This window comes from Lissotriton vulgaris, chromosome 6 (assembly GCF_964263255.1).
Source record: "Lissotriton vulgaris chromosome 6, aLisVul1.2, whole genome shotgun sequence".
Classification (NCBI taxonomy): domain Eukaryota; kingdom Metazoa; phylum Chordata; class Amphibia; order Caudata; family Salamandridae; genus Lissotriton; species Lissotriton vulgaris.
In genome coordinates, this window is record NC_141694.1 from 219873287 (window position 1) to 219893666 (window position 20380).

General features: G+C 45.6%; 1 protein-coding gene across 4 annotated transcripts in view; it reads left to right on the forward strand.

Annotated features, from left to right (window-relative positions):
- The window catches only part of ITSN2 (intersectin 2), a 1355209-nt gene that overhangs the window by 493766 nt on the left and 841063 nt on the right, over window positions 1-20380 (forward strand). For all 4 annotated transcript variants that reach the window (XM_086926255.1, XM_086926257.1, XM_086926256.1 and 1 more), the window contains one exon: window positions 7139-7227. In XM_086926255.1, the coding sequence (XP_086782381.1) occupies window positions 7139-7227 (89 nt within the window). The remainder of the gene's footprint in view (window positions 1-7138; window positions 7228-20380) is intronic.

Consider the following 20380-nt stretch of genomic DNA (forward strand, 5'->3'; position numbering starts at 1 on the left):
ATCCCGGAGGGGAGAGTAGGTCAAGTGTGCTCATTGAGTGGTCCTTGAGCCAAGTTTCTGTGAGGAATGCAATATCGATTGATTCACTCAAGATTGTTTCTGAAATTTGTGTGGCGTGTAGGACGGCAGAGCGACAGTTGACGAGCATGCACTTCAGTGGTGTGGGGTTGTGAATGGAGGGTGGGCAAGAGTGGATTGATGTGAGTTGGGGCGGTGGTCTGGGGGAGGCAGGGGGGAGGGGGTTCTATTTGTCCCAATGATAACAGGGATGGGGGCGTAGGGGAGTGGAGAGTTGGTGGTTGGTACATTAGGAAGGTAGGAGTTGCGCAGGTTGGCGAGGTTGGGACGGGGAGAGATGGTTTGAGTTGCGGAGAGGTCTGTGCGTACAGCAGCGGAGAGGGAGCGATCTCAAACAGTTGTGTGTGGTGTAAGGGACTTTTGAGGGAGGATGGGTAGGGGTTTTATGGTGAGGGAGGGTTTTGGAGCTGAGGAGAAAAAAATCTTTCCTGAGTCGGGCAAATTCAGTACTAGGATTAGAAAGAACACGTTCAATGTTGTGTAGGCTCTGGGCTCTGTGTAATTTGTAGAGGGTGGAATAGTGTGTGAGGGGAAGTTGGGGTAGAAGGTGTGGGGTGAGGGGTGACGGGGCTAGGAGTAGTGAGGGGTTCGGTAGTCAAATTAGGTAGGTTGAGTTTGAAATTGTGTAGATTTGGATCCATCCGGGTACAGGGAAGGATTGACGGTGTATAGGAGAGGGGAGGAATATTATCTGGGGAAAGGGAGTGGTCAAGATTAGTTGCGAATGGTGGCCTGCTGTGTGAGGGGGGAGATAGGGTGGTGGTGTAGAGTGATGGGTGGCGGAGCTGTTAAGTGTGAGGGGAGGGGTTAGGTTATCCATGGGGCACAAACTTTCAAGAGAAATGGCCAGATAGGATAAAAGGGCATGAAGCGCATGAGCAACGGATACATTGGAGTAAGGGGGCTGCGTGTTTATTGGGGGTTGGGGTGAGGGGTTGGGAGGTGGAATAGGTAGGGCCTGGTACGGGAGGATAGAAAGGATGGGGAGGATAAGAGGGTGAAAGGGATCGGAAGAAGTAGGGGGGTAGGGAGTTGTGTTAGGTGATTGAGGGGAGAGGACGGTAGAGTATGTGGATGGTTGGGTCGGTGGAGGGAGGTTGGGGGGTCATGGGGAAGGGGGTACCTGGGAGGGAAATGATGAGTGGGTGACCGGGATTGGGGGCTACTGTTGTTCAAGGAGGGGTCTGAGTAGTGGGAGTTCAGGGGGTAAGGGAGAGAGAGGGAGATTTGAGGGGAGTGGGAGGTGAGTGATTGGGTATAGGGGATGTTATTGGCAGATCCCTTCCGCCATTTGACACATTATCTGTGTGTACACTTGAGGAGTCAATATGAATGGGGGAAAGGCATAATTCAGAGACTGAGACCAGTCCTGAGTGAAGGCATCCGTTGCCAGAGCTAACGGTTCCGGTCTCCAGCTGAAGAACTTGGGCATTTGCTGATTCAGTCTGGACGCAAAGAGATCGATCAGGCATGGCCCCCAGATCGCCTGCAACCACTAAACTACCTGAGGTTGGAGTTGCCAATTGCTGTAGTCCTTGAGATGTTGGGAGTGCCAGTCCGCCACTACGTTCGACTGACCCGGAATACATTCGGCTCTGACCGAGATCTGGTGACTTAGGCAATAGTGCCAAAAGTCCTTCGCTATCTCTACTAACTGGAGGATCTTGTGCCTCCCAGTTTGTTGATGTAGAGAACTGCCGATATGTTGTCCATCTATAGGAGGATGCAACACAAGACTTTTCTGTGCGACAGAGTCCTGATTGCAAATGAGCCGGCAAGCAGCTCTGGGCAATTGATGTGGAGATCTAGCTCTTGAAGGGACCACCGTCCTTTCGTGGAAATATTTCCGCAACGCGCTCCCCAGCGGCTGGCGTCGGACTCTATAACAACCTCTGGAACGGAGCCGAAGATGGCTCGGCCGTTCACCGCTTCTACGTGAGCTAGCTACCACTGAAGTTCCTCTCGGACCTCTGAAGACAGAGGAACCAGGTCCGTGTACGAGAGACCCTTCTGCAGATGTTGGCTCTTTAATCTCTGAAGGGCTCGATAGTGAAGGGGACCTGGGAAGATCGCTTGAATGGATGACGCCAGGAGACCCACTATCCTGGCAATGACTATCAATGAGACTGCCTGTTTGGACAACAGGGAGCGTAGCTCCCTCTGTATGTCCCGAAGTTTGGAACGAGGTAGGCTCAACTGAGCCGTGTAGGAATTGATGACAAAACCCAGAAAGTCTATTTGCTGTGATGGACACAGTACGGACATGGCTTTGTTGACCACAAACCCGAGATTCTTGCAGCGTAGCAATGGTCATGCGCAGGTGTTGCACCGCCATCTCCGGCGTCTGCGCCATGATCAGTATATCGCCTAAATACACTATCATGCGAACCCCTTGCTCTCTGAGGTAGGCAATCACTGACTTCAACACCTTGGTGAAACACCATGGTGACGAGGAAAGTCCGAAAGGAAGGACCAAATATTCGTACCATCGGTCTATCCACTGGAATTGCAGAAATCTCCGATGTGGAGAAAAAATCGGAATGGATATATAGGTGTCCTTCAAGTCCAGACGGACCATCCAGTCTCCCTGTTTCAGAAGATCCGTCAAGAGATGGATACCCTCCATCTTGAAATTGTTGTAGACCATGTAATGATTGAAATCGTTTAAATTGAGTACCAACCTGTAACCTCCGCCTTTCTTCTGGACCAAAAAAATATTGCTGCAGAAGCTGCGAGGGCATTCGTCGCAATGTGCTATCGCGTGTTTATGCAGCAATTCTTCAATTTCTGAATCTATAAAATCGCATTCTGTTTGGGAAAAAGACAGTTGCCTGGGCTGTCAGTCCTGATAAGGGACCTGAAAGAATCTAGATGAAAACCCTGAACCGTCTGTAATATCCAAACATCCTGAGACAATTGAACTCAATTGTGAAAGAAAGATCGAGTACAACCGCCAAAGGAAGTAGGAAGGTGACTGAGCACTCACCTGAAGATTCTGGGGCCTGGACGCCACCACGATATGCTCCCCTGTTGAAACGCCTCTTGTTGAAACGTTGCCTGGTGGGATAGAATGTCCCCCCCACGGGTGGAGTCCCACTCGCCTCTGCCTCGACCAAAGTCGCCTCTCTGGGGACCTTGGGAAGACTGATGGCCAAACGAGCGTCCCGACCTTGTCCGGCCCTGTTGAAAACACCAGCTCGAAAGACTCTCTTGATCCCTGACTGGGCCTTATCGAGAGACTTGAAGGTGCCCACGTACTTGCCAACGTCTTTCACAAAACGTTCTCCGAACAAGTTGCCGTCCGCCAGAGGACCTAGTTCCGCTGCTGCTAACTCGGTGAGGTTGGAATCCATCCTCATAAGGAGGGACTTCCGGCGCTCCGTGGATATGGCGCAATTTGCATTATCCAAGAGGCATATCGCCTTCAGGGTCCATCCTGCCAAGACATGCGGATCTATCGCAGCACCAGATTCCTGCGCCTCTGAGGCCATCTCCAAGATTTTTGCCCAGGGCCCCACAACGTCTAGGAGCTTGTCCTGGCACCCCCGCCAAGCACGATCAAAGCCTTTCTTAGGATCATTGGCAAACTTTTTTAGGAAAGTCAGCAGGCTGGCGTCTATGTCTGCGGTTTGAGCGACCTTATCAGAGATGTCCGGCCTAGGACACTCTGAAGGGAGTCTATTCTTCACCTCCTTGTCAAAGCTTTTACGGAGGCTGTCATGCAGATATGCGGCAACCTCCGGCACTGGAAGCCAATCGGAAGATCTCGGAATAACAATGTCAGCAGGATTGAAGTTAAAGGGGGTAGATATAGGTTGTGAAGGCTCCACATTCTTGGACTTCCTGGTCCTCTTCATAGGAGGAGACTCAACTGGAGTGTCAGTAGACGTAGTGTCTGTGTCTGTATCAGTGTCTGGAGCCTTCAACTTAGTAGTGTCAGGTGCAGGCAATGAGGACAAGGTATAGGAGTGAGGCCAGGACTTAGCTTGGGGGTCAGAGGCTGTGCCGTCCTTTGGAGGAACTGCTGGAGCAGTGAAACCATGACGCTTAGCACATTTTTCCACCTGCTTTGTAATAGGTTTTAATTCAGTAGCTAGCGCCTGTTGTCAGTTCCTGGGACCGTCTTCTCCAGGGCCTTGTTGACAGAGTCCTGAACCGAAGCATCCAGGGCCTCAACAATATTATCTTCTGAGGAAGGATTGTTCACGTCCTCCTCATAAAGGTTGTCATCCTCTTCAAAGGTAACCCAATCTTCCATTGTGGTGCAAAATTTGTAAATATATCTGCTCATGGAGCGAAAACAGAGAGGAGTAAATGGGGGAGCTAACCCACTGCACAAAAATCCAGAAAAGAGGTACCTAGCTCCTCAGCAAAGGTTGTAGCACAGTTCTTGCAGCTCACAGGGCGTAATGGAGCCAAAGAGCAATGTATGTATGAAGGAGGTGTGCACCCTCCAGGCCCAAGTCGTTTTTCCAGCCAGCCAGGCATCGAGATGTTCCTCCGGGGTATTTCAGGGTGAAATGGTGAAAAAACGAGCAGTAGCGATGTGCGTAGCCCAATCCTACTAGAAATAGCCCGATTGGGCTACGCACATCAAAACCTAATGAAAAATGAAAGTGAGAAGGCTCCTGCGCTTCCTGCCTATTAGGGGGCCTCTGCGCGTCAACACCGTGTGGAAATACTTCCCGCCGTTGGCAGGGCAGTACCAGCAAGCTAGGGAATTTATCTCTGAGGAAGAAGACCGCAAGCGATTGTGGCGGCAATAACAACCCGCCCGTGTGGGGAATTCAATAGCAAAAGCCGCTTCGGCAGCTTGAGGAGCCAGCGCGCACTCCCGACCTCAGCGGGAGGGGCGTGCAGGCTCGGAACAACAGCGCCATACTAGTGCTTGCCCCCAAATGCCTCTGTCCCTTGCAGGGACGCATTGACAAGGGTGCGCACCTCCCGATGACAGCGGGGGTGTCGCGGCCCGGTAGAACAAACGAGCGCAAGGCTCGCTGCAAATAAAACAACAATAACAATTCAAATGGGCAAAGCACAATACATACAGCAAGCGCGATAGACGCGCACCTTCAAAATACACACTCGGCGCGTGCCGAGAGTATATTTAGCATAATATTTGCCAAAGACATAATATGAGAATAAAATTGCACTTAACTGACTGCGTGAGCAGCGAAGAAAGAGGAGGATATCCGGTATTGACTGGCTCTTATGGGCTATGACAGGATGTGATGTGTTGTGTGCATCATGGGAAATGTAGTTTTTAATATACAATACTAAAATTTCATTGGCTGCTGTGTGTAGCAATAAATGAAAGCGAAAGCATAATACGAAGCCTCCAGTCCTGTAATAGAATCTAAATTGTGTAAATAAACTTTTGTACTTTAGCTGAGAGGCTGAAATTATGGACAAATGCTGTCTGTGAAGACATTCATCACGGACAATGGAGGGCCAATTTATGGACTGTCCGTGAAATTATGGACAGTTGGTCACCCTACTCCTCATTAATGCTGTGATTCCTCCGCTGGGCATTCTCTGGGCATTTGGGTGAGGGGTCGTCTCTCTAGTGCACACTGGGGTTGCGTCAGCCCCATGTCGTGGGTCGCACAGTGTTCAGCCCTTGGTTGCATCTGCCATAATGGGGACCGGTCTCGCCTGCTCGTTGCAGTCAAAGGGTGTCCGCGGCTCCCCTGCAATGAGTGTTCACCACAATTCGGAAAGTGGCCCCAAGAGATTCGTCATCGATGTCTGCAGCAATAGAGGGTATGCCGCAACCCCAAACCATAGTTGGGTCATAATATACAACGGGCCAGAGCAGAGCAGAGCAGCAGGCTCATGTGTCTCAGTAGCTCTGGCCCCGAAATAAATCATGCTTAATATGTAAACATAGAGAGGCTTTTGGTCAGGAGGCTTTTTCCATTGGTCTGTTGAATCGTCATTAACTTTTTGCTTCTGCCTTCCACAGTTTACAGCTTTGAAGTTTGGGGCAGTGGATCTGCCCACTTTAACCATTGGCGCTCTTCACTCTCAGTGAGAGCAGAAAGCTTGTGCACACTGTTCACATCCATTTGAAAATAGTTCCTTTCTCTTCATTCACAGTGCTCATTCAAAGTATGCTTTTCTTAATTTTATTTTGTGTATTACTTTAAATATGGCTACTTATTTTGCTTGCACTTTAGGTGCTCGGTCACCTGGGGATTTATTTCCCTTCTCCTTTTTAAAGTTGCTTTCTAAAGTATTTATGACTTGTGGCTATCAGCAATGTGAGTACATCTTTTGGTGAGGATTTAGTTTTGTCAAGCAAAGTAAAAAGTAATGTTAAAATGTGTGGCACAACTGAAATGCGTTAAAAGGTGTTTTAAAAAATCATTAATAAATTTGCCACATTTGCAAGCATGTTTTCTTATTATTGTTGTGGTATTTGCTGGTCTATCGTCAATCTCTAGTACTGCAAACTTTTAAAATGGCTTTCAGTGGAATTTTTTAGAGAAATATAGTGTTTTATTATGTTGATATGCTTATAGTGCTTTTCTAACCCATTTAAGGCCAAGCTCGTATCGTTTCTGATATGTTCTCCATTCTCTCAAAAACCCGTTGCCGTTAGTTCACATTTCAAAAATAAAGTAGCATCAAGTTAACCTTTTTTGGTAAGCAATGGTGTTATAAAACTTATGGCTTTGTATGTGTCAGGAGTAGAACAAATTCTGTACCATTCAGGTATAGATAGACCTCACAAACTTTCACAGTTTGAAAACCTTGCATGCAAGCAGTCTGAGTATTATCACATACAGTGATGGAGCTGATTTAGACTGGTATTTGTGAGACTTGAGTGACGTTTCGTTTTAAAGATAACCAGAATAAAGAATAAAATGCATGTTACTTTAGTAATAATCTTGGTCTTTAAATTTTTGAGCAACAAGAATATGTTATTCTGAAAATGCCTATAATTAAGCACTTCTGATGATTTTTGCTGGCTGAGCTCAGTCTGCTTATTTACCGACTTGCAAAGTATTTCCATTTTCCCCCCAAAAACTTATTTTCACCCGTGTTGTTGTTATAGAAGTGGAAAATTTGTGGATCCCATCAATGGAACTCTTCCTTCCTACCAGAGTACCCCAGATGAGGAGCCACCGCAGAAAAAAACACCAGGTAATTGAGAATTTGTTGTTATTTTTCTTCCAATTATGTTTAGGGCTCCCAGTTTTGTGGATTTTTTTTAACATTTCCGTCTGTGCTGATCTATATACATTTTTGGACATCTTATTAGTATTTATCCATATTTATTTTGTGGTTGAGAAGAAGTGGAGTCAAAATTGGTACATTTCAATATTTATTTAACTGATAAACATGTACTCGAACTTTGATGCCTATCCATTTTTAGCAAATTAAGCAGCCCAATACAGTAAAGCATTACACCTACAGGTAAATATTAGCAATTTACTTCAAATATATTTTAATATATGCCTGTATTTAAAGATATCTTAACCTGTTTTTTAACTCCCCATGTTATCTATCTGGTCAACTGTTGTCTTGGAATTCACAACACACAGCATGGAAAGTTACTCCGTAGAACTACAATGTTCTGTATTTTTCTGCTTTTAAAAATAAATACAGATATGAAACACATTGTTTTCTGTCTGTATTTGTCTGTAAAAATTAGTAAAAATTGAAAACTGGGTAGCCTTATTTATGTTAAGACTTAATTTATGTCAGCCTCCATTAATTGACATATATTGGTTAAAATAGCCATAGGGGCTAGAGAAAATCCTTTCCCTTACCTTTGATTTATGGAGTTTTAAGAAATTAATAATCAGGTGGCCCGAAGGCTTTGTTACAATCTTATGCTCTGGGCTCTTAGAGAATCCCCCATAGTAGATAAACTTTAACGTCTGCAAGAAAGCAAATAATTTGGAACAGCCCCTATAAAATGCCCTTCTTCTGCATTGGAACTTTGATATGTTCACATGTTTAAACTATTCTCTGTCGTCAGAGTTTAAATCCCCAGTTTGAATAAGCAAAAAACATTGTTAAAATGTCTATGGACCCAATAACATTGTTTAGTTGCACAGTCTTATCAGTGAAAAGAACCCAAACTGCTGGCATCAAAATCACGCCCTCCTAGAGGCCACCATGTCTTAAAGTTTCGACTGCAGTTTGAGTATGACGAAGTCCCTGGGCAGAGTTCTGCCCTAACCTCAGAAAATCAGTGTTTCGCGTTTTCATGTCCCCTGCATGGCCGTCCAAACCCAGCTTTAGCTCCTGGTTCGCAGAGAATTGTTTCTTAGTGACTTGTCTACTGGTTCAGAGGAACTTTAATTCAATATGCTACATTCTCTTTGTAAAAATGAGAATCTCTTGTTAAGCCAGTTCAATATGTGTCTTAAAAAAAGGTATTCGCTGTTGATCCACACCTCAAATGCATTTACTGCAAAATATAAAACATCAGAATGTGAAATCTATAAATCTTTGACCTCATACATTTTGTGTCCGACAAGTGACTAGCTTTATATCTAATTGAGCACAAGAGAGATATCCCCACCTCGGGCAATGTCAACTTTTTAGTTAATGATTCTGTGAGTAGTGACCATTTATGATCTTTTTCTAAAAAGGTGCAGATGGAAAAGCACCTGGCTGCCCCTGAGGTACTCACTTAAGGTTCTCCTAAACATGCAATTCGTAAAAGAAAACAACATTTCTTGATGCCTCCTATGACCATGCTTTTGGCACTGTGCGCCCTCAAATGGTGTGGACAATGGCCATGGGTGATATGCTGAGACTTTTCAAGCTGAAACTGTAATAGACAACTTTCTTGTCAACAACAGAAAAGATAGTCAACTGCTTCGCGGTTGTTGTTAACCATCTGTGTGTGGGCTGCCTTGTGGCTGATGGTTACCACCTTGTTATGGATGGTCTCTTTGTTGTGATCTTCAACATCAATGGGTCCTTTCTATCTGCTGACAGTAGTTTATCTAGCAATCTATTCAATCCTATTTCCAATTAGGACCTTGGATTTTGGAGACGTCGCCATTCCCCCAGCTCTGTGGCTACTACCCAACCTTGTTAGCCTCCTTCCATCTGATGGTGTTAGGCTGCCCACCCACATTTTGGAAATGGAAGAGGAAGATGGTATACAGGAAATTTTTTCAGAAGGTGAGCCGTCCCAGACATCGTATAGTCTGCAGCAGTTGAAAGTTCAGTTTGTCCTGGAATTAGATCAGCATGAGTCGCAACATTACTATGTAGATGACCTTTATGAAGATCATAGACAAAATAAGTACTATGCCATAGCTAAGTGTTATCTGGAAGAACTGCAGATGGTGCAGATTCCTTTTGCTTTTTTTCAAGCCCTTCTAAGAAATGATGGAGAGTATTTGCAGGAGACTGACATCTTCATTTTCGTCTTTATGACAGCACGTTCTGCCACTCTGAACCGCCTGTCTCCATCAGTGCTGTAAACTTTTGCTAGTCCAGCTCCTCCTAAGCTTCCTACACTAGTGCCTCCACCACTACTCCACAGGTAAAAATGTCACCATCTTGGGAGGAAATTGATGAAATGAGTGTAAAGAAAAGTGTGACTGAAGCCCAGGACTCAAAAGATGTGCCTGAAGAGGAATACATCGACCCAGACACCAGTGATGACAGTTCAGGATGATTTGTTTATGTGAGGTAATGGGCAGGAGACACCATCTCAATTGAAATCAGCATCAGACTATATTTCTAGGTTTGAAGCTGGGCTAGAAAGCCACTAAAGAAATGTGGTCCTCCCATGACAATGGCAGAGAAGCAATGCTACCTCTGATTTTAAGGATCAACTTAAAACATTCATTCAGTCCATTTGTGCTGTAGATAGGTCTACCAAATGAAAAAAAATTAATTACATGGCAGCAAATTCCATTAAGGCATAGAATGCACTGCCCATCCTATGCAGTTAGGATAAACAGATGTAAAGTGACATTAGCTAGTTCCTACAACTTCTGCTAGAGTACAAAACAGAGGCAGCTGATGATAGGAGAATGCGCCAAAGCCTCAGCTCCTATGATTTAATTTGCTTTAGATGTTTCCAGAATTGGTGTTAGAAATTAGGTTACTAGTTGACTGGGGTGTGAGCCTTGGTCAAGCAGCAACCACGATCCTAGTCAAGGAAAGGCACAAGGTAACCCAAAGTTAACCTGTGCTCAACTCCCTGGTAGCTTGGCAAAGAGCAGTCAGCCTTAACTTAGAGACAAGGTATAAAGTATTTGTGCAACACTTCAAACAGTAAAACAGTGAAAACACCACACAAAACAATCCCACACCAGGTTGGTCAAACAGAGCTTAATTTCATAATTAAAACAAGACCAAAAGGACAAACATCCAATTGATAGAACTGGAGAGATAGAATTTTAAAGTTTTCAGTGGAAATCGCACAAAAAAGCACAAAGTGCCAACTGGGGATATCTGGTCGCACAGGACCGGAACAAAGTCACAACTTCAGGCCGACTGCGATGGAGCGCTGGACGGCCACTGGGATCCAGTTAGGCCCGCTGAACAGAGTACCTTAAATCCTGGTTACAGAGGGTTGCGTGGATCCGCACCGAAGATGTGCTGCGCAGCCGAAGTGATGCATCGGTTCGGAGATGTTGCGAGGCTCATTACGTCGTTGAGAATCCCGTCGACTGGGCTTGCAATGCGTTTTCCAGTGTTGGGAATGTGGTGCTGAGGTGCTGCGATGCGGAGATCATCGTCGAGGCTGCCGTCGACAAGAGATGCGAGGACCTGGGATGTGGATGCGTTGCTCCGTCTAGTCGATGTGTTGGTTCAAAGGACTGCGGGGACGACATGGGTCTTGGCAACGGGTCCAATCCACTAGCAACGACGATGTGTCACTTCTGCTCGGGGATGTACCTCTCAACAGAGAAGGTACATCAGTTCCACCGAGAATCCCCTTAGGCACACGTCCAACTGTCTAGGATTGGGGTGGCACAGCATGGCAGTGTATACTCGCATATGGCAGAGTCCAGGTGCAGGTGCAAGGTTGTTGGGAAGTCTGTTATGTCCCTGAGGCTTCAGATCAGGAGGCCAGCCAACTAACATTTTGAGTCACTATCGATTCCAGTTATGCAGGTATAGTCCTTCTCACCCAAGCAAGAGGGTGGCAGGTCAGCACAGTAAAGCAGGAGTCCAGCAGAGTGGCAATCCTTCAGCAGCATAGCGGTCCTTCCTGGCAAAGTATCCCTAGGTCCAGAAGTGTACTGAAGTGGTGGTGTTGCAGGTACTTTGACGTGGTGAGAAGCTTCTAAAGGCATGCCTTTCAAGCGCACAGATGCCCTGCCTTTCATGCCCTGGTTCCAGACTACATGGTGTATGCAGCCATTTGTGTGGAGACCGTACACAACCTATTCAGGTGTAATGAGGCTCGGCCCAGCTCCCCCATCCCTTCCTATCAGTGATGGCCTGCTTCCATTGTCAGTTGCTTTCAAGAAGGAATACACAAAGCCCAACTGCCAGCTACACCCATTCTTGCAACCAGACACCGATTACAGGCACCAAATGGCTATGGCAAGAAAATGCCAACTTTCTAAAAGTGCCATTTTCATTATTGCAATTTACAATCCCACTTCACCATAAGTTAGGATTTACAATTGTGATTCCAGAGACACCAAGCTTGAAGTGGTTATCTCCTCTCATTGATCATTATACTTATAAAGTGTAATATCATTGAGTTGGGTAACAATAAACATCCAAGATATACTTGGGTGATTGTGCGCTTTACAAAAAGACGTTATGTTATGTTAAGATACCTCCAATGCCAAACCCTTGGGAGAGGTAGGCCTTGCAGTAGTGAAAACTAATTTAGGATGTTCTCACTACCAGGATATGTAAAACTTGAAATGTACATGCCCAACTTTTTAAAAACACTGCACCCTGCCTTTGGGGCTGTCTAGGGCTAACCGTAGGGGTGACATATGTATTAGAAAGGAAGGTTTATGCCTGGCAAAAGGGTAAGTTTGCCAGGTCAAAATTGCAGTTTAAAATGCACACAGTCTCTGCAATGGCAGGTCTGACATGTTTAGAAGGCTACTTAAGTGGGTGGAACAACCAGTGCTGCTGGCCCAATACTAGCGTTTAATTTACAGGCCCTGAGCTCATATAATGCACTTTAATAGGGGCTTATAGGTAAATAAAATGTGTCAAATGGGTATAAGCCAGTGTTACCATGTTGTAGGGAAAGAGCACTTTAGCACTGGTTAGCAGTGCAAAAGGTTGCAGAATCCTAATGCCTGCTAATAGATGTCAGCAAACAGGAGGTCTGAAGGCAAAACGTTAGAGGGATACCACACCAAGGATGCCAGGTCTAACAGTCGACTTCTGTCAGCTAACCAAAACGACAGATCTTAGAAGACAAGGATGACTTAAGAGCAGCCGTTTGATGGCTAAAAACTGTTTGACAAATGTGGATGAGGCTTATTCGGACAATGAACAGCCTGTTGAAGCATTGCAGTTTCATAAATTCTGTCGATTTTCTGGCTCCAGAAGAAAACAGAACTTCTAATGAGACTCCTCACTGTACAGATCCCAGCAAAAAAAATGTGACCTAATACTGCCATTCTTTCAACAACCAAGGATATTACTGAGACTAGAGACAGGACTGCAAAAAAGCTTTCATAGAAGCAAAAAGGTTGTTTATGTCCTTGAGCCGAAGACACAATCTAATTCTGTTGGCGGTCATTCCTGCCTACACCCAGAATTTGCTTTAGATGCAAGGACATCAGTGTAGATGATTGGTTACTAATTCTAGATTGTGTTTTGCAGGCTTATTCTGGAATGTTTGCAAAATCGGCCTTGACGCCCATCAACCAGAGTCACTACCATCTGGACCAGCTCTAACAATAAATCTTTGTTCTCCTGCTTACAGGTGCAATTAAGAAAGCACCAAAGAATCAACACTATCAAGTTTTCTATTCCAGTTCTTATTCAAAAGTAAATGGGCAGCTGGAGATGCATTCTAGATCTGCAAGATATCAGCAGGTTCTTGAAGATGCTGTCCTTCAGAATGGTCACTCTTCAGGAAGTCCTCTTTATGAGCTACAATGGATAATTTGTGAGATCCTTAGGCCTTCAGGATGCTTACTTCCATATCCACATACATCAGACTTCCAGGCACTACCTGAGAGCCGCACCATTACCAGTTCACAGCACTTTCATTCTGCCTCAAACTGTACCCAAAAATCTACACCCTTGTTTAGCACTTGTGGCAGCTGGATGATAAAAGATTCAGCTATGAAAGAAACGGAAGATTCAACAAATGCATGTTCATTGTACTTCCATCACTTAGGGCTCACCCTGCAAGAGTGAAAAGCCTCTATTTCGTAGAACACTTTCCAAACCTTTCTAGTGGCATTCCTCAACAGTACTCAATGGAAAATGTTACCTTCCCTAGAGTGAGTAGCGAAATTTCTTGCCCAAAGCCACAACCATTTTCAGCTGCAATTCCGTTTCAGACAGACGGTACAAGTGGCTGCTGCTACGATTAACCTTTTCATGCTTTCCACTGACCACTCATAATTGGCTGTGTATGTGGCCAAGGCAGCAGAGCTGCATTCTCAATAGCAGCTGCTCATAGAGTCATGGGTGCGCCAGTTGTCTGTTACTTCCCAACTAGAACCGGTTTTGTTAAAGTTTAGAATGCCACATTTATGTTTCAAATGCCTTATTTCCAGCACCCTTGTCACCAAATGTTAATAAGAAACACCTCATTGGACGGATGAGGAGCTCACATGGTGACAAAAGAATAGTGCTCTCAAGTTGAGAAGAGACTCCATGTCAACATCTTGGAGCTACATGGTGTTAATTTGGGTTTTGAAGAATTACCTTCCACGCATGCGCTACACTTCAGTCCTTATTTGAATGGACAACGCAACATCAGTACTTTTCCTTGTCAAACATGGAGGAACAGGATCAAATATCCTGAAGCTCAACATCTCTGGGAACAGCAATATCCAGCAACATCGACCTAACAGCACCACATCTGCTGGGTGTTCACAGCGGCCACAGATTCCCTCAGTCAACCCCTCTCAGAATGTCATGAGTGGGAGCTCTACTAAGGCCAAGTCAGAAACTCTTTTACAAATGGTACTAATGTGAAAAGGCAGCTATGGCATAACACACAACACATCACACATCACATATCACAGTGTTAGGAATTCCAAAAGTAGTGCTTAACCACACTGGAGCGCAACCATCAAAGATCCCCTTATTTAAACAGTACTGTGGTGATGTTGTTCTAACGTCATGTTTCCCTGTGTTCTCATGACGTGTTACCTTAGAGTGTTGTTAGATGCTTTAGAGTGTTGGTAGATGGAATGTTTAATCTGTAGTATTTCATATGTCGATATGGGACAGTTATTCTCGACGCTGCCCATGTTGTGGCTGCAATGAAGAAAGTTCTTCTTCTCATGACCCACTATTCCTGTTCATTGACCCCCATCGCCACAAATTTGCGGTCATTTAGGGCTTCTGTGTAGTTGTTGAATCTACATGGTAACAAATTTAACCCTTGAGAAATCCCATTTACTAAACTTGAGCGTAGCAAATTAAATATTTTTGTTCCAACCACTTCAAAGTAGTACCTGTAACCCATTCAAGCACCCACCCTCCCACATGTATCCAAGGTAATGTCACAACTTTTCATATCCCACATTGGTGAATGGCCCAGCAGTCCTCGTGAATAGGTTGCCTTTGGCACTCTATTGTACAAGACTGCTTAAACTGCCTGTAGTAGCAGTTTATGTAGCAGCCCAAGGGACCCTTGCCAATGCAGGCTCTTGCCTCAAAACATATTTTTCGTCAATGACAAGTTTTTATAATAGCATCCAAAACAAGATTGTTCCCTCATTCCTTTCATTAACCCTGCTGTCACTTTATACCCTGCATCTGATGTGCTTCCACCTCCATAACCTTTTCAAGGTATTGATTTGCGAGGGGAACCTCTGATATATTTGCCTTCAACATACAAAATAAGATACTATTGTTTGTTGAAAAAAATAGATAACATTTTTGTCTCACAAAACAAACCTCATATTCAATATTTGAAAGGAAAAAAAAGCAAAAGTCACATTGGTTAAGCTGTGGTAAAACTGATACTTACCCTAAAGAAAGATACCTTCTCAGGTAATCAAAGCTGCCTTATGCTTACTGTTGTTAACCAGTAGGTGTCTTAAGCAAAAATTTGGATTAGTTATTTGTCAGTCGATATCTTTTGAGAAAAAATCATAGCCAGAATCTAATACAAGGTTCTTTACAGTCCCAAACCTCATATAAATTAACTTAAAAATAAAAGTGATAAAATGATGGCCACCAAACCACGCGTCCTGGTTGGCGAGCTTTGTATGGCCTTTGTTAAAATATAACCCATTTGAGATAACCACCTGCTAATAGCTTGACAAGTGGCAAAATGTTTAAAAATAAATTTAAAACAAAATAAGGAAGCTGGAGGGGTAGTAAGAGGATGCTGAGTTGGTGGTAAAGGTAACACTTTAGACATTCAGGGATCCTAGAGATGCTGGCCAGGGATGCTAGACTAAATTCCCGTGAAGCACAACTAAAAAGATTAGCGCCTGCCAATAGCTCAGCTGGCGGTTAAAAAGTAAAAAACAAAGTTTAAAACAATAAAGGCTGTGAGAGGCAAGAAGAAGGGCTGGGGGAAGAGAGCGATGGAAGAGGCAACTAAAACGTTTGTAGCTGAGTCCTAAAAACTGTGCTAATATTATGATAATTTCCAGCTGCCTATTTCATAGGAAAAGGTATGCATTTCACAGCACCTGTTCCCATACAGGCGAATAGTGCCACCACTCTAGTTCTGAGTGGTTAGTCATCTGAGAAACTGCTGGATTTGATGTATTTTGTTCTCAATTGCATGTGAAAGAGAATTTTGAATTTACAGAACACAAGACCTCCTTTTGAGCCTTTTTTTCATGCTGTATAAGCATGAGTTTAGACAGTTCTTTGAATCCTCGGCAGTTTTCAGCAATATTGGCTATCTTACCCAGGGATGGCTCCTCCACAATGGCGGAGGAGCATCGCCCCACTGGCAGAGCCTGCAGAAAAAAATAAGATGACATTTGAATATTGTTTTTTTAAGCAGCGGGCTCAGACAGCGTGTACAGTGAGGGGCGGGGCCAGGGCATGGGAGGGGGTAGTAGGAGGAGTGCTATGTGCACTCTCTAAGTACTCATGTGTGTTTGGCCAGCCGTCTCAGGCCGACCACAACACACATGCGCACTTAGGTTTCTACAGCCCGGTTGCATTGAGCAGCCGGGCTGGAGAAACTCCACAGAGTCCTTGGTCAGAGCAGGACGTCATTCTAGCCTGCTCAGACAAGTTTCTGCGCTGCTTTGCAGCGCGTGGGTTGGTGTGAGCAGGCTAGAAAGACACCCTGCTGATTCTGGAGTCTGAGTCTGGAGTCTGATGCAGCCCACTATCTGCTGGGACACAAAGAGGAAGCACCTGAAGTGACATGGGTGGCGGCAGTCCACTTCAGTACGTTTTTTTTTATTCTCCGTCCCTGCACCTCCCTGCCCCAGTCCCTTTTGTGTGTGGCGGCCGCCACTGATCTTACCCTGGTTAAGATCTTACTAGTGTGGGAGGTTTTTATGCTTTTATAAAATTGTACATTATTAACATTATGCAGAACATAGATCTACACTCATATTTACACTCATACACGTACACACATATTTGATGCTATTGTTTTTTAAACTATTTCACTATGACATGTTTAAGTGCTTTTTCTTAGCTTATGCTAACTAGGCCTCAGTTAGACCTCAAAGCCAACTGGTTAAAAATCAATCAGTCTCTCAACTCAGAATTGTAGAGCACGGCTAATCACTGGTGAGGGTATCCAGGTGCTGAATTCTTGGTGGTATCATTCAAAGAATAGAAGGAAAAACAAACAAGGAGAAAGAAGTGAAAATGAGGGAAAATGAAGGAGAAGGCACACATAAAGGGGGGGGAAGCAAAAAGAAAGCACTGAAAATGGGGGAAGAGCAAGGAGAAACCACTCAAACATGGGAAAAAAGCAAGGAGAAGACAGGAGCAAGAGCAATGCAGCAGCACAGGATGAGCTGGGCTGGGGACCTGTGAAAATCTCACCCTGCATGTTCACTCTTTATTAGTTATGCTGCACACAGTCAAGCAAAGTTATGTTTGTTTATTTCCATTGACGTTCTCAAAGAAAACTTTTCGAGATGAACTCAGTAACGTTTTGATCACTCAAGGTCTCTTCTGCTAGGTCACTGTACTGTATTTATTCACAGTAGTTCACTGTTGTATTGTAACTAGTTTGTCATGCAATCCCTGGACAGTATTAGCCTAGAAGTGTTGAATCAATGTTCTTGTCGTGGGAAAGTGCTTAGATGATAAGGCAATATGATGGTTAATAAAACCATGCGCATTTCCGAAAATTGTAATTCCTTTGCTCACACCATGAAGAATTTGCAGTTTTAATTCTGTTCTATGAGATGATATTATATACAAACCCCCAATTTGGGGGGAGAGCGAGGACTTTCGGATGCTACCAAGGATGTGGTCTGATTTCTTAATGATTTTGCTGCTCGTTCGGGACATGCGCATCTGCATTTTACAACTTCTGTTGTGTACTCCTTGTTTTGTAATAAATCTTTCTAAAATTTCTAATTCTGCCCTAGAATTCACATATAAAGTCATTCCTTACTCAGTTGTTTGTATTTTGATATGTTGTGCGAGTCCTTGTTCGGGAAACATTGCCTCATGAAATTGAGGTTCCACACCGTCTCCTACCCCACCACCTATGGACGTGCAAATGAGGTGTCTTTTAGGGGTGTAAGAATCTAGGGTTTTCCACAACTGTACTAGCATTTATGGGCTTAGGCAGCGGAATACTGAATTTACTCTTTTAAGTTAAGATGACTGCTTGAAGTGAAAGATAATAAATAGGGCCTATTTATTTAATAGACAACTAATTAATTCATTGCAAGGCGAACTGCTTCTGCCAGGACCCTTTGGAAAAACGTAAAAGCCTTCATTTACCTGCTGTTCTGTTGTGCCTCTTGGCCACCCGCCTCCCGCCGCCCGACCCCTGTCCCACCTCGGGGTTTGGCCGCTGAGCGGAGCGCGGCGTTGGGAGTCAGGACTACACTTCCCATCATCCTTTGCAGCGCAACCCGCGTCAATCGCGCGCCAGGAGGCGCTTAAGTTACCAGTCACCCCGGTCGAGTGGGGGATTCATTGCAAGGCGAACTGCTGCTGCCAGGACCCTTTGGCAAAACGTAAAAGCCTTCATTTACCTGCTGTTCTGTTGTGCCTCTTGGCCACCCGCCTCCCGCCGCCCGACCCCTGTCCCACCTCTGGGTTTGGCCGGTGAGCGGAGCGCGGCGTTGGGAGTCAGGACTACACTTCCCATCATCCTTTGCGGCGCAACTCGCGTCAATCGCGCGCCAGGAGGCGCTTAAGTTACCAGTCACCCAGGTCGAGTGGGGGATTCATTGCAAGGCGAACTGCTGCTGCCAGGACCCTTTGGCAAAATGTAAAAGCCTTCATTTACCTGCTGTTCTGTTGTGCCTCTTGGCCACCCGCCTCCCGCCGCCCGACCCCTGTCCCACCTCGGGGTTTGGCCGCTGAGCGGAGCGCGGCGTTGGGAGTCAGGACTACACTTCCCATCATCCTTTGCGGCGCAACCCGCGTCAATCGCGCGCCAGGAGGCGCTTAAGTTACCAGTCACCCCGGTCGAGTGGGGGATTCATTGCAAGGCGAACTGCTGCTGCCAGGACCCTTTGGCAAAACGTAAAAGCCTTCATTTACCTGCTGTTCTGTTGTGCCTCTTGGCCACCCGCCTCCCGCCGCCCGACCCCTGTCCCACCTCGGGGTTTGGCCGCTGAGCGGAGCGCGGCGTTGGGAGTCAGGACTACACTTCCCATCATCCTTTGCGGCGCAACCCGCGTCAATCGCGCGCCAGGAGGCGCTTAAGTTACCAGTCACCCCGGTCGAGTGGGGGATTCATTGCAAGGCGAACTGCTGCTGCCAGAACCCTTTGGCAAAACGTAAAAGCCTTCATTTACCTGCTGTTCTGTTGTGCCTCTTGGCCACCCGCCCGACCCCTGTCCCACCTCGGGGTTTGGCCGCTGAGCGGAGCACGGCGTTGGGAGTCAGGACTACACTTCCCATCATCCTTTGCGGCGCAACCCGCGTCAATCGCGCGCCAGGAGGCGCTTAAGTTACCAGTCACCCCCGTCTCGCGGGACGCCGGGCGAAGCCCGGGCAAAGGGCGGGCCCTCTACGCCCCTCATCGGCCAGAAGAGGCTGGGCTGGGCCAGAGGTCCTGGTTTCTGATTTCTGTAAGTAGTGATCTATTATTCAACTCAGTCCGCCACTATTTTTCATTGCATGATGGCCACAGCTGCTACCAGCCCTGCTATTGCTGGATCAGATAAAAATGGGGGCACGTTAAATCGAACCCTGGACGACTATTTCCTTAAATCTGCTCCTGAGGGCAATAAGGAGCTGTTGTTAGCAGAGAGGAGGGCAGATCGCCGTCGTTCAATCGAACGTATTAAAAACAGAACCTTTTCCGAACCTATAATGTCCGTCACCTTGGAAGATGACCTGAACTCCACATTAGCAGGCAATATATCACTAACTGCTAGTGTACCCCTACTCCTTAAAGAATGTTTAGCTCCTGCTGTGTCACCCACGCAAACTCAACAAGAGCTACCATCTGTGACTAATGCCCTCAATAGCACATCTAAAACCTCTAAGACTTTGATTTCACCTACAATCAGACCTGGCAAGGTAGTAAGAGGTAAAAGCTCGAGGCCATTGCCACATAAAATACATGGGCCTCCACCACCCAAAAGGAGACGGAAAACAACCAACACGAACAAGTCCAAATTAAGTCATACTGAGTTTGGAAAGAAGGCGAACCCTGCTACTACAATGACTATGGGAGATCCTGTTACTAAGCAAGCAATAGCATCTGTCTCTACCACCCCAACACCTGTGATATCGTCACCCCAAGTAGTCATAGAGCCAGATATCATCCATATCCCAATGGAAGAAGGCCTACAACCAGCTTCCCCCAAGTCTCTTTTGGACAATATAGAATTTATTGTACGAAGTTACATGCTTGCATTAGCAGAAAGATTCAAGGGAATGGAATTAAGGTTGGGCAAAATAGAGGGGGATCTGACAACACTTGGGAATTTTGTCAGGTCACAAGGGCCCCTAAAAGCGTCACACCCACAAAAAGATGCAACGACAATGCATACCCTCTCAAAAGATGCTGTGGTTT